General features: G+C 39.6%; 1 protein-coding gene across 19 annotated transcripts in view; it reads left to right on the forward strand.

The window, feature by feature from the left end:
- Positions 1–17,390, forward strand: part of TBC1D5 (TBC1 domain family member 5) — a 247,210-nt gene that overhangs the window by 208,896 nt on the left and 20,924 nt on the right. For 16 of the 19 annotated variants that reach the window (XM_088654079.1, XM_088654076.1, XM_088654084.1 and 13 more), the window contains 3 exons: positions 206–462; positions 4,845–4,934; positions 9,589–9,752. In XM_088654079.1, coding sequence (XP_088510205.1) covers positions 206–462; positions 4,845–4,934; positions 9,589–9,752 — 511 coding nt within the window. The remainder of the gene's footprint in view (positions 1–205; positions 463–4,844; positions 4,935–9,588; positions 9,753–17,390) is intronic. The other 3 variants (XM_088654087.1, XM_088654085.1, XM_088654086.1) reach the window with 1 other exon arrangement.

The following is a 17,390-nucleotide window of genomic DNA, read 5'->3' on the forward strand; positions in this document are numbered from 1 at the left end:
TATTTCCTGAGTCCTTGAAATTACCAATAAGATTAAATCCTTACAGGCTAATGGTTCTTCTTTCATTAAAATAGAACTCTGAAAAATAGTGCTTGTCCTTATAGAGTCCTATTTGGTGTGTGTATATGTGTATGTGTGTGTGTGTGAAAGTTTTTGACAATACCACATACAATTCACTATTGCTGTGTTTCCTCTTGTTTTACAGTGTCAGTGCCAAGGTTGCTCCACTGAACATCAATAAAGTTTCTAGTAGCTTACTGAATTTTGGTCGAAAGCTGATTTCCCCAGCCATAACATCAGGTGGTACCACTGGGCTAGTTGTAGGTAGCAGTGGCAGCTTTTCTTCTGTTGCAGTGCCCATTAGGAGCTCAGTGGAGCTCCCTCAACAACAGCAGCAGCAGCAGCAGCAGCAACAACAGAGAATTATGAAATCTGAAAGTGTACCAGTTCAATTAAGCAAAGGTAAATATATGACATTACTTGGTTTTGAGACTGAATCCTGTAATGAGCAAAGCTTAGAGGCTTTTAGCCCAGTATTTGGGCAGTTTTATCAAGTCTACATGTGACCTTCAACCTTCCTCAGCTTCTCAGTTCCTGATCATGTTTACCTCTCTTCTAAACTAACCCTTTCTTCAGTTTCCCTCCCACTCTTCAAGATCTGCATCTTGTTTCACCTTCTTTCCATGTTATTGCACCTGCTAATCCTTATTACCTAACCTCTTTGCTTGCTGCTTCTGACTGCTACCTTCTCTAGTCCCTATCCCCTAGTGTCTTCCCTGACCTGATTCCGTACCCTTTCCCTGTGTATGTCTGTTTGCCTACCCTGCCCAAATCTACTTCTGTGAGAGTGAGAAAGTTCAATCAGTCATCACCACACCATTCCTCAGTGGTTTGTGATATAGATTCTCATATGGTATTGCAAAAGGGTATTTTAAGTATATTCATTCATTTGTTTGCCCTTTTACTGATAAACACTATTACAACTTTGTCATTTCCCCCCCCCCCAAAGAATTTTTGGCCTGTTTTGAAGATACTGTGAATATATATTAGTATATTTTGATTATTTATAACACTCGTGTGGAAACTACTAAATCCAGCAAGTTGTTGAATCACTTGTTCTGATTTAGCTCTGAAGAAATGTTGCTGTATTTTGTGACTTCAGAGCATGACTATTCATACGTCATTTTGAGTTTAAGCTCCATTCATGATTTATAAATGTTCTCTTTTCTGTTAGTGGCAAGAAGAGAAAAGCATGCATTAGCATAGTCAAATAACTATAAAGTCCATGTTACTCCTAAAATTCTCATTCTAAAGAAGTAGCTCAACCAGATGATCAGATGTGTATCTCACCGCACCACACTTTTGCACACAAAATGCTCTGCCAGAGGCTTGGTCACAGTGTTTCCTCCCACTTCTTCTTGTGCTTCCTTGGGGAGGTGATGACCATGAAGGAGCCACCACTCCCATGTAAAGGCTATCTTGCAATTTGGACAGACTATCTAACCCTAACATGCCAGAAACACTCTTATTGTTTCTGCTGACACATCAGTTTGTCTTCCTAATCAGCTACATAAGATTTGACAAATGTCTGTAAAATATAATCTTTTTAGTGAACTTGAAGTTTGTTGGTTTCTGGATTCTGGTATTTTTATTCTTAACTTATTGTGTTTAGTATAGCAGAAGTGATCAAGAAGTTGTTGTTATTTATAAACATCCTTGTACGGTCAAACCTCACTTGTTGAACTTAATCCATTCCGGAAGCCCATTCGGCTTCCAAAATGTTTGACAACCAAGGCGCGGCTTCCGATTGGCTGCAGGAGCTTCCTGCACTCAAGTGGAAACCGCGTCGGATGTTCGGCTTCCGAAAAATGTTCAAAACCCAGAACACTTACACCTTTTGGGAGCCGAAACGTATGGTAACGGAGGCATTTGGGAGCCGAGGTTTGACTGTAACATTCCCTCCCCTGTTTTGAATAAGATACTGAGGCATGTTGTGACCAAACATAAATCTGTGCTACCAAAATGCCATGCATCCATTGTTGTTTTTACTAGTATTACTGCTGCTGCTAATAAACATTCCTACTATTTAAAAACAACAACAAATATTTCTGCTTTTAAGCAAAAAGAAATTTGCATTCACTGTAAATGCCTTCCATTCATGATGATGTCTTAAAACTATGACTAATATTTCTGTATGGGTTAGGCTTCACTGATCCCCAAACTGGCTGTTCACTATGTAAAGAGAAGAGCTAATCAATACTTATTTATTTAGGTACATCTTTAGCCTATTCCTATAAAAATTCGAAGGATCACAAAACCTTCTAGTCACCAGGCATCGCCATTACAGTTTTGTGAGATGCTTAGGACATCTCAATTCGCATGACATTCACACATACAGGAAAGGAGGTATTTCAAGATCAGCTGAAAAAGCAGAATTTCATTGTCTTGAGTTGGTAAACAAAAAAATCCCAAAAAAACCTAAAGTTTATACTTGCACAGTTAGAAACTTCTAAGAGTTACAAGTCCATTTTCCAAAACCATAGCAGGACATTGAAGGTTTGCCACTTGCCTCCATTAGTTCTAAGTTAATGGAACAGAAACAAGCAAATTTACTCAACAGTAAGAAAACTGCAACTGAAAATACAATCTGCAAATCGGTTTTGAATCTCTGGTGTCCTATCCTTTAGGGAAAAGCTGTCAGGATGAGAGAAAGAATGACCAACCAGCAATGTGCATAAGAGCAATAGACAAGGCTTGTTAAAAACCAATCAAGGCTGGCGCCCCCACCATGCCCCCCAACAAAGTGGGGAACATCAGCTTAACAACAAAGGTTTTAGCACTTCAAATGCTGGAATTCCATGAAAGGAGCACAGACAAGCAGAATCAACAAAGAAAAAAACAAACATATACTGTATGGCTGTAACGACCGAACATGATTTCATAGAAGGAAATGGAACATAAAAAATATAACTTCCTGTAACTGGATTTTTTTAGCCTGCAGGCCCCAAAGTAGAGTTGTTGTTTTTTTGTTTTTTGTATTGTGAAAGTTGGCTAGACCATAGAAATCATGAGCACTCTTGTAAATTTAGTCAGTTACCAAATTGGTATTGTTGCACACCACCCCAATCTCCAAGTAGTGCAGGATTCCAGAGGTTCCAGGAACGAACTTACACAGGGTTTGTGTTTCCTTTTGGAAATGAGGCGCAGCAAAGCCTGTGGTGTACTTACTATATGTGGTGTACTTACTATATCTGGTTTATTTACACATATTTACAACCTGAGCCTGCAATGTAGGGGTTCACAGCTTCAGCACCCCAAGGAGGATCTTGCTTCTCCCATAGTTTCATCCTTAGATTCAAACAGACATCAAACATTGCTCTCCATCTCTCTCTCTCTCTCTAGCTTGCTGCTTTTCTTTAGTGACATCACTCCTCCCTTCTCTTCTCTAGACTCTGGCTTAATCTGTTGAAGGAGGTGGCACTACCCCTTTGCTGTCTGCAGCAAGCCCCTTTGATCATTTGTTCTCTTAACGGCCCAGGCTTTGTCACCTCAAGAGGAAGCTAGCCTGATTTACCGTAATTGGCTTTAAACAGTTACTTGAGCCAGGGATTAGAGTCATCTGGCACCCATTTTAACCCCCCAAGGCCTGATTAAATTCTGACTTTCGTTTAATCCAGGGATTATAGGAGTCTGGCACCATCAAACTCATAACAGTGTTTAGGATTTGATTTACCTTCTGTTTGTTACAAAGAGAAGCAATATGGTTACATAACAACCACAGAACAAGCCACAAATCTTGCAGATACTTATGAGGGTAAAGACCTTTACCTTTACTTTTATACTGGCATTACATCTTGGGCGATTCATGCTGTAGTAGGAACAGAAATGCTTGGTTGATCTGACTGTCGTATTAAACCCTGATGATATATAATTCTGATTAATGTGTTATAATAATTTTTAGGTCATATATATATATATATATATATATAATATGATATATATATATATATATATATATATATATATATATATATATATATGACCTCCCCATTGTCTCTGTCCTCACAAATCTTGCCTTAAAGGCACATTTAAGGTGTGAATAAGGTGAGCCTGTGAATTAAATATTATAATTTATACCTTTTCTCTTTGGCAACTTTGTGTGTTATTTTGAGTTTCTGCTGTGGAAATGCTGTAAATTGATCATAGAAAACAATAGCTAATGAAAAAAATCCAGTTGGTTTGTAATATTAAAGGTATCTAGGGACTGAAGAATACAGTCTTCTTCTTTTCAAAGATATCTTTTGTTATATTTGAAAATCAATAGAATACACTTCTTATAACTCTTAACTTATTCTTAAGATAAAGAACTTTGCTTTAATACTTCTTAATAATAAGTTAATTATTCCCATTTTCTTATCAAAAATTGGCTTCAAGAATCTTTTTAGATCTCATGTTTGACATATATTTGAGAGGTGTAATGTGAAGTTAGACATAATCATTATCCTAAATCTTTGTACACGAAGTATCTGTGGTGGTCTTTCTTTACCAAGTTTTACAAGGTTCAAAAAAGTGAATGTTCTTATTTTTAAGATTTTACAAATTGTTCAAATAAATGCATACTCTCTGGAGTACGGTAGTAGATTTGTAAATGTAGGGAATGTTGGCATTAAAGGGAAGTGAAATTGAAGAATCAGATCACAGGCATATATCTCAGGGAAAGTAGATCAGATGTCAAATATTGTATTTGTACGAGAAAGGGGTCATTTCCCATTCTTAGTTATACAAAAAATGAAAGACATATTTCTGTTACGGTAAAGTTGTTTTTTTTTAACTTTATTTACTAGGAGATGTAGTTACAGGCAGTGATGCTCAAGTGTCGGTTCCTGTCCAGAATCTAAGTGCCCTCCAAGGGATAGTTGCTACAGCAACCCATGGTATGTTTGCCTGTCACATTTTTATTGGAAAGCCAGACCCACGCCTGTTTCATTTGTGGTGTTGTCATTTCCAGTGTGTATCATACATCGTACTTCCACTAAGTGGTGCTGTTGTTTAGAAAAAAGAAATTTCATTTATTTAATCAACATATGAGATATGTATCAGTTTTCCTCTCTTTTTTATCATTTTGTTTCGTATAGTATCATGCTATTCAGGCACACAGTAGGAATTTTGATTTAGGACTTTCAGAAAGAATATCTTCTTAGCCTACAATGTTTTTTTAAAATTCTTTAATTAAGAACCTGTATCTGAAGTAGTGCATTGTAAATCTAATGAAGTAAAAGGTTCCCTTCATTTAGAAAGCTAGTATTTATACAAAGCAAAGGTGGAATCTTTTTCCAACATTTGACAGTACAGTGGACGCTCGGGTTGCGAACGTCTGCACACGCGCGGGTTGCAATTTGGACCTGGAAGAAGGCGGAACGGGGTGGAGTATAATTGGTGGGGCACATGGGGGTCAGGAATGGAACTCCCACACAAAATGGTTGTCACTTATGACTGTAAAAGTAAAACAAAGTCTTCTTCTTTTTAACTCTCTGTATTTTAAAAGCAAAGTTGCTTAAGCAATTCAGAATTGTTCTAAATTGTTTTTCAGATTTTGTGTTTCTTCTCTCCGCCTGTCTCCTGCTTTCAGAAAAAAAGGAGTGATATCAGACTTTGCTACTTGTTCTGTTGATGGATAGATTTATATTGGTCACTGTTAAATTTCCCCCAAAAAATAAGTTCTATAAAATAGAATAGATACAACTTCCAAAGGTAGAGTCTTCAATATATCTTACACAGAGATCATATAATTTATCCTGCTTCTGCAACCTTTTAGCAGACTTTCCCAACTGACAATCTAAATAATGCAGCTTCTAATTGTTGATTTATCCCAAAGTTAAAAAGCTGCTTTATGAAGTTTACACTTTTGACCTGCAAGTACATATTGATCCAGTTCACAAATAACTCAAAGCCATGCCACAACTTACTGAAAATACATAGGCTCCTTGTGAGAAGATTCTGGGTACTTTGCTTCTCCTCTGGTCCTCCTGCTGTGAGCAAAGCCATCGTTTGGCTCAGCATTACATCAGCCAATGGGCTCATGGTTCATCTCACTTTAGAAAAACCATGATTTGTAGCTAAGGTTTGCTCTATGGCTTACCACTTGCAAAGTACACTTTTTTTGTAACCTCAGGTCTGAAATCATTTTTAAAATAACTAAAAACACTTTTTAGTTGGGCAGAATTTATGCTAAAATAGAGTTCTGCAATAGGGATTTGAAACCAACACTTGGGGTGACGTTAGTACGGTATATGTACAATTCCAGCTAGCAGACATTTTTTTTTCTTAATATCTATATTTCTTAAATACCATTTTTATCCTGCCCATCAAAGAGCTCATACATGGGTTTTCCATGAGCACCATTTACACTTAAAGCAGACTTCCTCTGACAACTTATTGACTTCCATAAGCAGCTGGGGACTTGAACTCAAGTATATATATAGATTCAAGTATACATCTCTTCACCATGATCCTCTTGTTATATTTAACAGTAGACACAAGAGTAAAGGATAGGAATTTATCAAAAGAGAGCATTCACAAATACCACTCCACAGAACTGTAAAGAATGGGATGGGGGCAATTTTCCCCCACCTGTTGACTAGAAAACCTAATTACAGATAGTACTTAGTATGTATGCACACTTCCATTTTATTGGAAGCATGGCACCTGTGATGAAATAGCTGCTGAGGATCTGGTAGGAGCATAGCTGCCAAGTCTCCCGTTTTCCACGGGAAACCCCCGTTTTTACTTACCTTTTCCCGGTGGCCCCCCGTATCACTTTGTCTCCCGTTTTTCTCCGTTATTTTCTCTTGCCGGCGGCCATTTTTTTTCTTTCTGATTTGCCCTTCTATGAGCACAAAAAATGGCCGCTGCCAGCTTCAAAAGTCGCATCTACGCATGACCGGAAGTGCGTAGATGCGACTTCCGGTGTCGGCGGCGGCCATTTTGGTGCCCATAGATGGGCGGGGCGACACCGGAAGTTGCGTCGACGCACTTCCGTTCATGCGTAGAAGCTACTTTTGAAGTCGGCGGTGGCCATTTTTGGTGCCCATAGAAGGGCAAAGCAACACCAGAAGTTACGTCGACGTAACTTCCGGTGTCACACGGCTGCCGGTCCCGGATTCTGCAGTCCGGGACTTGGAAGGTAAGGGTAGGAGATAACTGCCAACTGGTACAATGCATAGTAAAAGAGTGAACCAAAGCTGGTGGGACCAAAAGAAACATGAGAGTTCCTTCCCTCTTTGGCTTGCACTTCCCCTCTAAGCATGTATCTTAGCAGTATTGCTTTGTTTTGATGGAAGCAGTCAGCGAAGGTGTCTGGCAAGCCTTGTAAACATTACTTCTATCCACATGCAGCTGCTGGGTGACCTTGGGCTAGTCACACTTCCCTGAAGTCTCTCAGCCCCACCCACCTCACAGAGTGTTTGTTGTGGGGGAGGAAGGGAAAGGAGAATGTTAGCTGCTTTGAGACTCCTTAGGGTAGTGATAAAGTGGGATATCAAATCCAAACTCTTCTTCTTTTCTTCTTCTTATTGTCATCACTGAAGTTTAGCAGCAAATAGATGCTAGGAACATAGGAAGCTGCCTTGTACTGAGTCAAATCATTGGTCCCTCAAGTTCAGTACACTCTGCACTGGCTAGGAGCAGCTATCGAGGATTACAGACAGGGGTTATCTGAAATTGCTGGTGTAGTCTGCACAATTCCAATCTAACTAAAGCCCCATTTGGGTGTTCAAGAAACACCCAGAAGCCTCTCTGCGATTGGGAATCACGCATAATCAAGGTTCTCAATTACTGGGAGTATTCTGTGCACATTCAGATCTTCCACCAAATGCACAAAGGACTTGTGGTTGCAGCCGGCAGAGTCTGGGATATTGTTGAGGAGGCAGTCATGCACAGCCCCTACTCTCTTTCAGCCTGAACAGGCTCAGCATCATCTTAGTAAAAAAAAAATTGAGGCTGTACTGTGGGTGAGAGACATCAAAGGCCACCAAGTGTGTTCCTGGCTGAGCTCAGCATCTTAATTTCTACTCTTCTGGGTGATTTGCAAAACTAATTCAGAGTGCTGGTTTTGCCCTTTAAATCTCCAAATGGCTTGGGACCATGATTCCTAATGGGGAACCTTTTTCTATATAAGCCTGTGTACTCATTAAGAGCTGCTAGAGAGGCTCTCTTTTATACTCCATCTATATCTGGTTGAAATGAGAGAGAGAGAGAGAGAGAGAGAGAGAGAGAGAGAGAGAGAGAGAGAGAGAGAGAGAGCCTTTCCTCTCCTCTGTCTGTGCTCAGGCTTTGGAATTTGCCTCCCTTGTTTTGCCTCTTCTGTAACTGTGTGAAGGCATTTCTGTTCCAGGGGTTGTTTTACCTGCTGAGTTGTTGACTGGCTTCTCATCTCCCTGGCTCCTTAGCTTCTGTAATCATATGTCTCTTGAATTTGTTTATATTCTTATTTTATGGTTACATTTTAGTATTTTATATTAAATGCATTTGCTCCCTTGAGTGTTTGTAAGGGAATTATTATTATTGATAAATAAGCACACTGAACCTGCTAAATGTCATGAAGCTAGTCTCATATCATGCTCTGTTTGTCTTAAGCTCCAAACATCACACATGCAAGTGAACATTTATGCAATGGTCAGATATATATATATTACAGGATCTGAGCTGTTGCCTTTTTTTTTTTTAAGCCCGTGTTCCTAACTGTTGCACCTAATGAACAGGAAGAACATGCAACTGATTCTGGGATTAGGGTCACACCAATGAAACCTGCAACAAAATATTGCAGTGTGGACTGTTCCAGTCAGCCAGGCACATATGTTCTCAGGATACTCCATTCTACTTCCCCCCGGTTTCTTGTTTTTCCTTGCTTTCTAGCAGATTGCCAGCATTCCATGCCAACTGAAGATGCTCTTTTTGCTATTTTTGGGGTTTTCTGACCCCTGAAGAATTATTTTCTAAAGATCTTTTGTTCTTATGCAAACCTTGGGGTTCCCCTAAACTTGCTCACATATTTCTCTTATCTATGAATCATGCTGTTTTGGTTATGCAAGGATCAGCTTGGAGAACTGAGTTGGTACATAGGATTCCACTGCACTACATACCGTACATCTGTTTTGCCTCCTCTGTCAAGCTACCACTTCACTGCTTGCCTCCAAATTCCTTGTCTAGCAAATATTAAAAACTCTGGAAAGGAGGGAGAGAGAAATTGTTTGAGCGTATATATTTTTTTGCACTGTTGTGCATAGATTGAGTACTGAATACAGGCCTTTCATAGGGCACTGTCCATGTTTCTTGCACAGGATTTGTTTTATGTGTTTGGCTTATATTTGTCTTGTGGGGAGAGTGCATTGAAGGCATGGCACTATGCAGACCTGCCTGTCTCACAGTGGCAAGTCCCTCTGTGTGTGGACAAATGTGCTTTGATGTCACATAATCTCACTCTGTGTTCATCTGTTTACGAAGGTTACTGAGTGACACTTCAGATAGGGAGCTCTTTGATGGCAATGTTTTCCACTGATCATTTTTTGTTTCCCTCTGTTTGCTTTACAGGGCAGGGTTCAAAAAATGTCAGCGCTTCTCCAAGCATTGAAAGTTTTTCTGGGGGACGTGAATACACAGGGTCTCCACCTTTGTCTGCAACCAAGAAAGAGTCCTTTTTCAGTACTATTTCCCATTCTCGTTCGCACAGCAGAAGTATGAGCAAAAAAGAGTCTGTAAGTCCCTACTGCTTATTGATCTCATATTGTCTCCCTTATTTGCACTGGTCTGCTTTTTCATTCAGGAACCTATGTACACAGGCAGGTACATATCTTGTGGCGCAGGAAATATCTGTTCCAAACTTTTGTGGAGGATTATTTCCCTTACTTTCTGTTTTTGTGTGTGTCTTCCTTAACTCATGAACAGCCATGGTGTCCTCTAAATAAGAAAGGCACCCTGTTCCCACTTCATCACTAGATCTGACAGGCTTCAGCAGCTGATGAGGTCCCAGAACACTTGCAAAGCCTACTGGCTCTGACACCTGATATACACCCCCGCTCCCATCCCATCCTGGCACTAACTGACTGTGTTTTAAATTTCTCACAATGTCTCCCATGTTTAGCATTGCAATGGGGCATTTGGGAATGTTAAATGGTTGCTCACAGTCACCCCTTGCTGCCACCAGAAAGTTGGTGGCCAAGGTCTCACTGATGTAAAAGAGGAAAAGTAGGAATGCATCATCTCTATGCGCATTCCAAAATTGATCCCTTGTATGTGATGCAACTGAGCACACAGAAAGTATCATAATTTTCTGGCGCAGGCAAAGAGGACATGGCAACTGAAAAGGTATAAGTTTTTGCCAGGTTTTTCCATCAGTGGCGATCAATGCAAACAGCGTCACTTTCCCATTGCAGACTTTGGAATGTGTGTTTACTTATTTATTTTTGTAAAATATTATAACCTGCCAAATTTTCAAAAATAAATTCAAGGTCCATACATAAATTCAAGGTCCATACAAATCCATACATCACACAATATATCCCAGTTCCCATTCCTTAATCATAAGTGTTGACATAAAGACCCTAAACTACAATGATAAGTTCCAAGGCAACCATTAAAACAAAAAAAGAGCTAAACCCTCTGCCACCTCTCCTTTCTGCCCTAAGCAAGTTGAGGGAGCCTTTGAGATTAGGAGAAGGCAGCAGGCACTGTGGAGGTGCTTGATGTATGTTCAAGTGGGGCATTGCTTGTAGCAGGCTACAAAGAGGAGTTGCTCAACCCCCAATATCCTTTTGAATAATCATAGGAGCTCACTTTTATGAGCTCTCCTTGTATCATCCCTATACTTCTATAAAGTGTTGCAAAATTGAAGCTGGGTTCTTAAGGCGAGTTTGGAGCATATATAGGGTCCTTTTAACCTGGCTTGGCAGCAGATGCACAATGGAAGGAGGGAAGAATGTGTGAGAGAGGGAGGCAGAGGAGAGCACCCCTGATCCCACTGTTCATTCCCTGTATCTTACTCAATATCTGAGCAATGCTTTAGATGTTCTACCAGCTAAGGACCAAAAAAAAAAAAGTTTGGACCATATGTGTTATAACTCTCCAAAATAGCAAACGTATTTTGCTTAATTGAAGAAAGTATCTACAGTATAGAAAATTCATCCTTTAAGAATTTAAATACACCAATAGAAACTAACACATTTTGAATTAGTTCAACCTTTTATTGCTCAACTCTTTAAGAGCCAACTGCTTTGCCTACTTTTACTCAAGATATGATCCATAATCTCCTTACTATTGCCAGAATTTAAGTCTAATGCTTCTTTCATCTTGTAACATTAGGTTGTAAAAGAATTTTCTTCTGATTCTTTGTTATCATCTTAGTTAGATTTCTTGACAATCTATAAATGTGGGGAAAGGAAGAGAGAGAGTGACTATAAACAGATAGTAGTCTTTAGTGCTGTTTCTTAAAAATAAAACAATATCTAAATGAGGATCAAAATTATCTTTGGAGTAGTTCATTGCATCATTTTCAAGTGACAGAAGCTACGTTGTAATCAAGTTATATGTGCTCAATACCCAATGAAATCAGTAAGACAGGATTGGTTCATACAATTTCCTCCATATGAGTAATCCTTGCCTTCCTAGAGCTCACACTCACATTGACATATAAAACATGTGAACAAAGTAATCAGAGCACTTGTAAACATAGTGGGGGCAGGGACATACGAGAACGACATATATTTTCCCATTACTTTAAATGGCAGAGTTGTGGTTATGTTAACACGAAAGCAGGCAAACAAGTTTCTTCAGTATCATATGACAGTATCATGTGACAAAGCAGATGTTCTCAATACTGTTAAATACACAATACGTAAAATGGGGAAAGCTTACTTTAACATTTTGTGACACTATATTGCATGCACCAATGCTTCATTAGGTACAGTAGTTTGTTCGCCATCTTTAAACTTTGAAAGGAAACACAACTAACCCAAGCCCTCAGCCCAATATAATTCAGTTGAGCAATAAGTTGAAGCTCTCTTCAGCTCAAATGCAAGGTATTCTTATGTAGTAATGAAACATCAAGACTCCTCAAATGTAATAATAATAATTATTATTATTATTATTATTATTATTTATACCCCGCCCATAAACTGGATGTTAGTCCCACTTCTCCTTGGCCTTAGAGGATAAGGCAAATCATATATTTTTTTTAAAAAAAGAAAAAAAGCATGGAACTGGACCATAAGACCACAGCATGCTTTAAAGGCAGTATTAAGACTCATCCAATTCTAGTTTTGGTGTAGAATCATTACACCCCATCCCTAGGAGCATAAAGAGGAGATAAATATAGGAACAGAATGGTGGTCCAAATGGAGACTGTTTTGAAGAGAGAACAAAGCTTTTAACGCAACAAAGGGGAAAGAAGTTGACAGGGCAGTAGTAGAGAGGAAGGGAGAAGGAAGAATTTTCAGGTATCTGAAGAGCTGAAACGGGATGAATGTGTATGTCAAGATACATTATTTTATTTGTATAGCATATATGTGTTATGAAAGATAATTACTATAAAGTAAGCTCTAAGAAAACTCATGAAGATCGTATAAATAGAATGTTTTAAAATTTTAATCATGCAATGTCTTGATGAAATTTAGCCTGTTTCCATTTCTGTAGTTTCAGGCATCTAATGCTTCCTCACAAGCAAATGAAAGAGTACTTTTTAAAATAAGCATTTTGGTGCCAGTGTTTTTATTTGTAAACATTTCCCTACACTTAATTATTATGCCTGTATTACTCTTAACTTCCGAACATAGTCATCAGAGCTGTAAAGAAACCAAAATGTGAAATTGCAATCCCATACCTACATGACATCATATTACCATGGAAATGTCATAACCTACAAATCTGAAGATACTGAGTAAAAGTGAATCCTGCGGTTCTGAAGAGGTTTGCTTTCTCTTGTGACTCTTTTATTAACCTGGCTCATCTAGTCTTGCCGACAGTGCTGCCATCCTATGGCAAGTAGAAATCTGTTATTAATGAATACCTTGTTCATAAATATGGCTTCAAACAATACTTATTGCAGTTTTCTGAAGTGGCACCCCATGGTTAGTTATGTGGTAAGCAATTCTGTGTATTTCCAGAGTCCAGCCATGTAGGAACGTAAGCAAAACTTGCTATGAACAAGTATCTACTATATTCTGTGAAGACTCTTAATGATTTTGAGGTGCTGTAACTGATCCCAGCTAGCTGACCCAGAAGGTCATTGTTAATTCTGATGGTCAGTATAATGAAAAGTCACGCAGAGGGCCAGGAGAATCCACAGGCAATCTCACATCCTGCCCATCTCACAGCCACAGTTCATCTATCCGGTTAAGCAAGGCCGGAAACCAATATTGGACAGAATCCACATATTTAGTACTATTCAAGATAAGCTGGAGCTGTAACTTTAAAACAAGCTGCAGTAAGTTTTAGGCATGCAGTAAGTTTTAGGCATCAATAACTCCAATACAAGTTTCAGCTAGGCGATATCTTCATCTCATCTCATCTTTCCTTCTGTGGACTTCTAGATACCATTATCAGGACTGGTTCATGCAGTGCTCCATCTTGGCCATGTCATGGGCATGTCATGCCCATAGGATTCTAAGCTTCCAGACATTGCCTGGGCTGGATGAAAAGAAACAATGCACAACTGAAAAAAATATGTGAAACCGTACCAGTATGCAAAAGTCACACAAATGGAGTGATAAGTAGCACTAATTGAATCCAGAAAGACAAGAGAACATGTCATGTAACAGACTCTGTAAACAAGTAAATGTGTAGACGCATCTAGAATTAAACAGGTGTGCAATTTGTTTGAGGTGCATAGTAGCAATGAATACTACTAAAGTGAAACCATACATTTCCATTTCCCCCCAGTACCTATACATTTTGAGTTAATTTATAAAGAATGTATATGATCAAGTTGTTGTTGTTTAGTCGTTTAGTCGTGTCCGACTCTTCGTGACCCCATGGACCATAGCACGCCAGGCACTCCTGTCTTCCACTGCCTCCCGCAGTTTGGTCAAACTCATGTTCGTAGCTTCGAGAACACTGTCCAACCATCTCGTCCTCTGTCGTCCCCTTCTCCTTGTGCCCTCCATCTTTCCCAACATCAAGGTCTTTTCCAAGGATTCTTCTCTTCTCATGAGGTGGCCAAAGTATTGGAGCCTCAGCTTCACGATCTGTCCTTCCAGTGAGCACTCAGGGCTGATTTCCTTAAGAATGAATAGGTTTGATCTTCTTGCAGTCCATGGGACTCTCAAGAGTCTCCTCCAGCACCATAATTCAAAAGCATCAATTCTTCGGCGATCAGCCTTCTTTATTGTCCAGCTCTCACTTCCATACATCACTACAGGGAAAACCATAGCTTTAACTATACGGACCTTTGTAGGCAAGGTGATGTCTCTGCTTTTTAAGATGCTGTCTAGGTTTGTCATTGCTTTTCTCCCAAGAAGCAGGCGTCTTTTAAATTCGTGACTGCTGTCACCATCTGCAGTGATCAAGGAGCCCAAGAAAGTAAAATCTCTCACTGCCTCCATTTCTTCCCCTTCTATTTGCCAGGAGGTGATGGGACCAGTGGCCATGATCTTGGTTTTTTTGATGTTGAGCTTCAGACCATATTTTGCGCTCTCCTCTTTCACCCTCATTAAAAGGTTCTTTAATTCCTCCTCACTTTCTGCCATCAAGGTTGTGTCATCTGCATATCTGAGGTTGTTGATATTTCTTCCGGCAATCTTAATTCCGGCTTGGGATTCATCTAGTCCAGCCTTTCGCATGATGAATTCTGCATATAAGTTAAATAAGCAGGGAGACAATATACAACCTTGTCGTACTCCTTTCCCAATTTTGAACCAATCAGTTGTTCCATATCCAGTTCTAACTGTAGCTTGATCAAGTACCTACATGCATATTTTGACAGGATGTGTTGGTGCACTTAAAGCCAGGGGTAGTGTTGGGGTTAGCATTGTTGGACACCTACCAAGGCCCATACTTCTGCAGAGGGCCCATTTTTTACCTACAGAGACCCTTCCCCCTTCTCCTGCTCCTTGCTGTTGCTACCTGGCCACCTGCCCCCTCTAGGTTTGTGTGTGAGCATGAAAAGAGCATCATCCACAATACATTGACCTCTTCTGGACAAGAGTGTAGATTGAGCCAGAGGGAGCAAGCAGGTGAATGAGCAGTGATTATATGTGCAAGGAGGTGGGCTCACACAGGGAGAGAGCACTCAGGGCACCTGGCCTAAATGATTCTCAAAATTAGTTTTGAGAGATTTGTTTGTATGTATGTTAATATTTTTGCATTAGTGGAGTAATCACTGCTCACATGCTGTTTGCATAGACAATACAACAATTCCTTAAATGTCACTTGAACATTATCATGAGTTAACATTTATGTATTAGTGCCAGAAAGCAGACTGCTGCAAAAGAATGGAAAAAGATGATGATATTTCCGTAGCTATAATAACCTTGGGTGAATGACGCGAGAAGAAAAATTCATTCTGCCATCCATTTGACCGCTTACAACAGTAATAGGCTGTACCTGATGCTAATCACAAAATGGAGTACGTTGTATGTGCTTTGTGAAGGCACCTCTCTGTGCCTTTCGCCCCCGGTTATAGGGAAATAAATTCAATTAATATGACAGCACTATTTATTTTCCCAAGATGTTGGTAAGAAACATGGTTTCTAGTTTAAACAGGATTTGTGCAATTAAAATTTGCTTGTTGCAGTTTTCATTTCATTCTTCCAATGTGTTTAGCATTTTTATAGCATCCTTCAAAAGTTTAAAGCATGTCACAGGTATCCATCTCTGTGAGCTTTACAACAGCTGGTAAAACATGCCATTATTAGTATTCAACAGGCGGAATCTGAAGGCCAGCTAGTCTGTTAATGGCTGAGGTGAAATTTGATTTGGGGACTTCCTGAGCCCCTTTCAGTTATTACCATCTGTATGACTAGTCCAGGGGGAAAGGAAGGGAGGGGGTTGGCTCCTGACTCCACCCTTAACGTCACATGCCTGCCTGGTTCCAAAAACTGGTATCTACATATAGGACAAAAGTCTAAAGAGGGTACCACATGTACTCGTGGAGGCTCTTCCATGTGACTGGGAGCGCAATTCAGTCAACTCATAGAAAAAGCTGCATTTCTTGCATTGATTACCATGTTTACATAGAGGAATAACTTCCACTTGTGCAATGGAACTTTCTCTTCTCTCCCCCACCCACCCCCCAGCCCCAAAATCTGCTCTGGGGTTTCCCCCAGTTTCCTGGAACATATTTCGGGTTGTTCCATTGCACGAGCACAGGTTTTACTTGCTCAGTGATTTAAAAGCTGGATTAAAATGTGACATTAGCAAAGTAAACAGCGTTTGTATTTATTTATTTTAGGGTGCTTTTAAGGCCATGTGCACCCAATAAAACATCATAAAACAACAAAGAAAAATGCATTTTTTATTTTAAAGAAAAGCTACTCAGTAAAACCTCATTAAAAGAAAGAGAGAAAGCTGAATTGAACAGAAATATCATCCAGCCAATAAAACGTTGCTCCTGGAAGGCCAATTGAAAAAGAGAGGTCTTCAAGGCCTTTTGAAAACCCTTCCCCATGGCAGCTTGATGCGGGTCTGATGGAAAGGAATCCCAGACTTGTGGGCCTACTCCCTTAAATAAATATAGGTGTATGCAGTGCTTTTTTTTTCTTTAAAAAATGTTTAGGGGTACCGTATATTCCAGTGTATAAGACGACTGGGCGTATAAGACGACCCCCAACTTTTCCAGTTAAAATATAGAGTTTGGGATATACTCGCCATATAAGAAATAAGACCCAGTGTATAAGACGACCCCCGACTTTTGAGAAGATATTCCTGGGTTAAAAAGTAGTCTTATACGCAGGAATATACAGTACTCTTAATTTGACTCAAGAAAACCACCATTTTATAGTTCAAATCAGGGGAAATAAATACAGTAAATGGACAAAAGTACAAACATTCACAAAATGTTTAGGAGTGTGCATACCCCTGTATCATAGCTGCCAAGTTATCCCTTTTTTACAGGGATTTTCCCTTATGCTGAATAGGCTTCCTCGCGAGAAAAGCGAAAACTTGGCAGCTATGCCCTGTATCCCTTCAGAAAAAACACACTGGGTGTATGTGTGACTGTCTCATGTGTAAGGAAGTAAACCCGTTTTCGAAATGTTTACTAAAGGTTTGGTTGTATGTAACATGCTGTGTGGTTTTCATACGAACATCAAGTATTATAGTCTGTGATGAACAGAAACACATCTTAAATTACGTTGTGAAAGTGGTGACCTAGTTGAATATATTACAGTACTGGCTTGCAAGTA

This window comes from Zootoca vivipara, chromosome 11, assembly GCF_965207765.1.
Source record: "Zootoca vivipara chromosome 11, rZooViv2.hap1.1, whole genome shotgun sequence".
In the NCBI taxonomy this organism is placed as follows: Eukaryota; Metazoa; Chordata; class Lepidosauria; order Squamata; family Lacertidae; genus Zootoca; species Zootoca vivipara.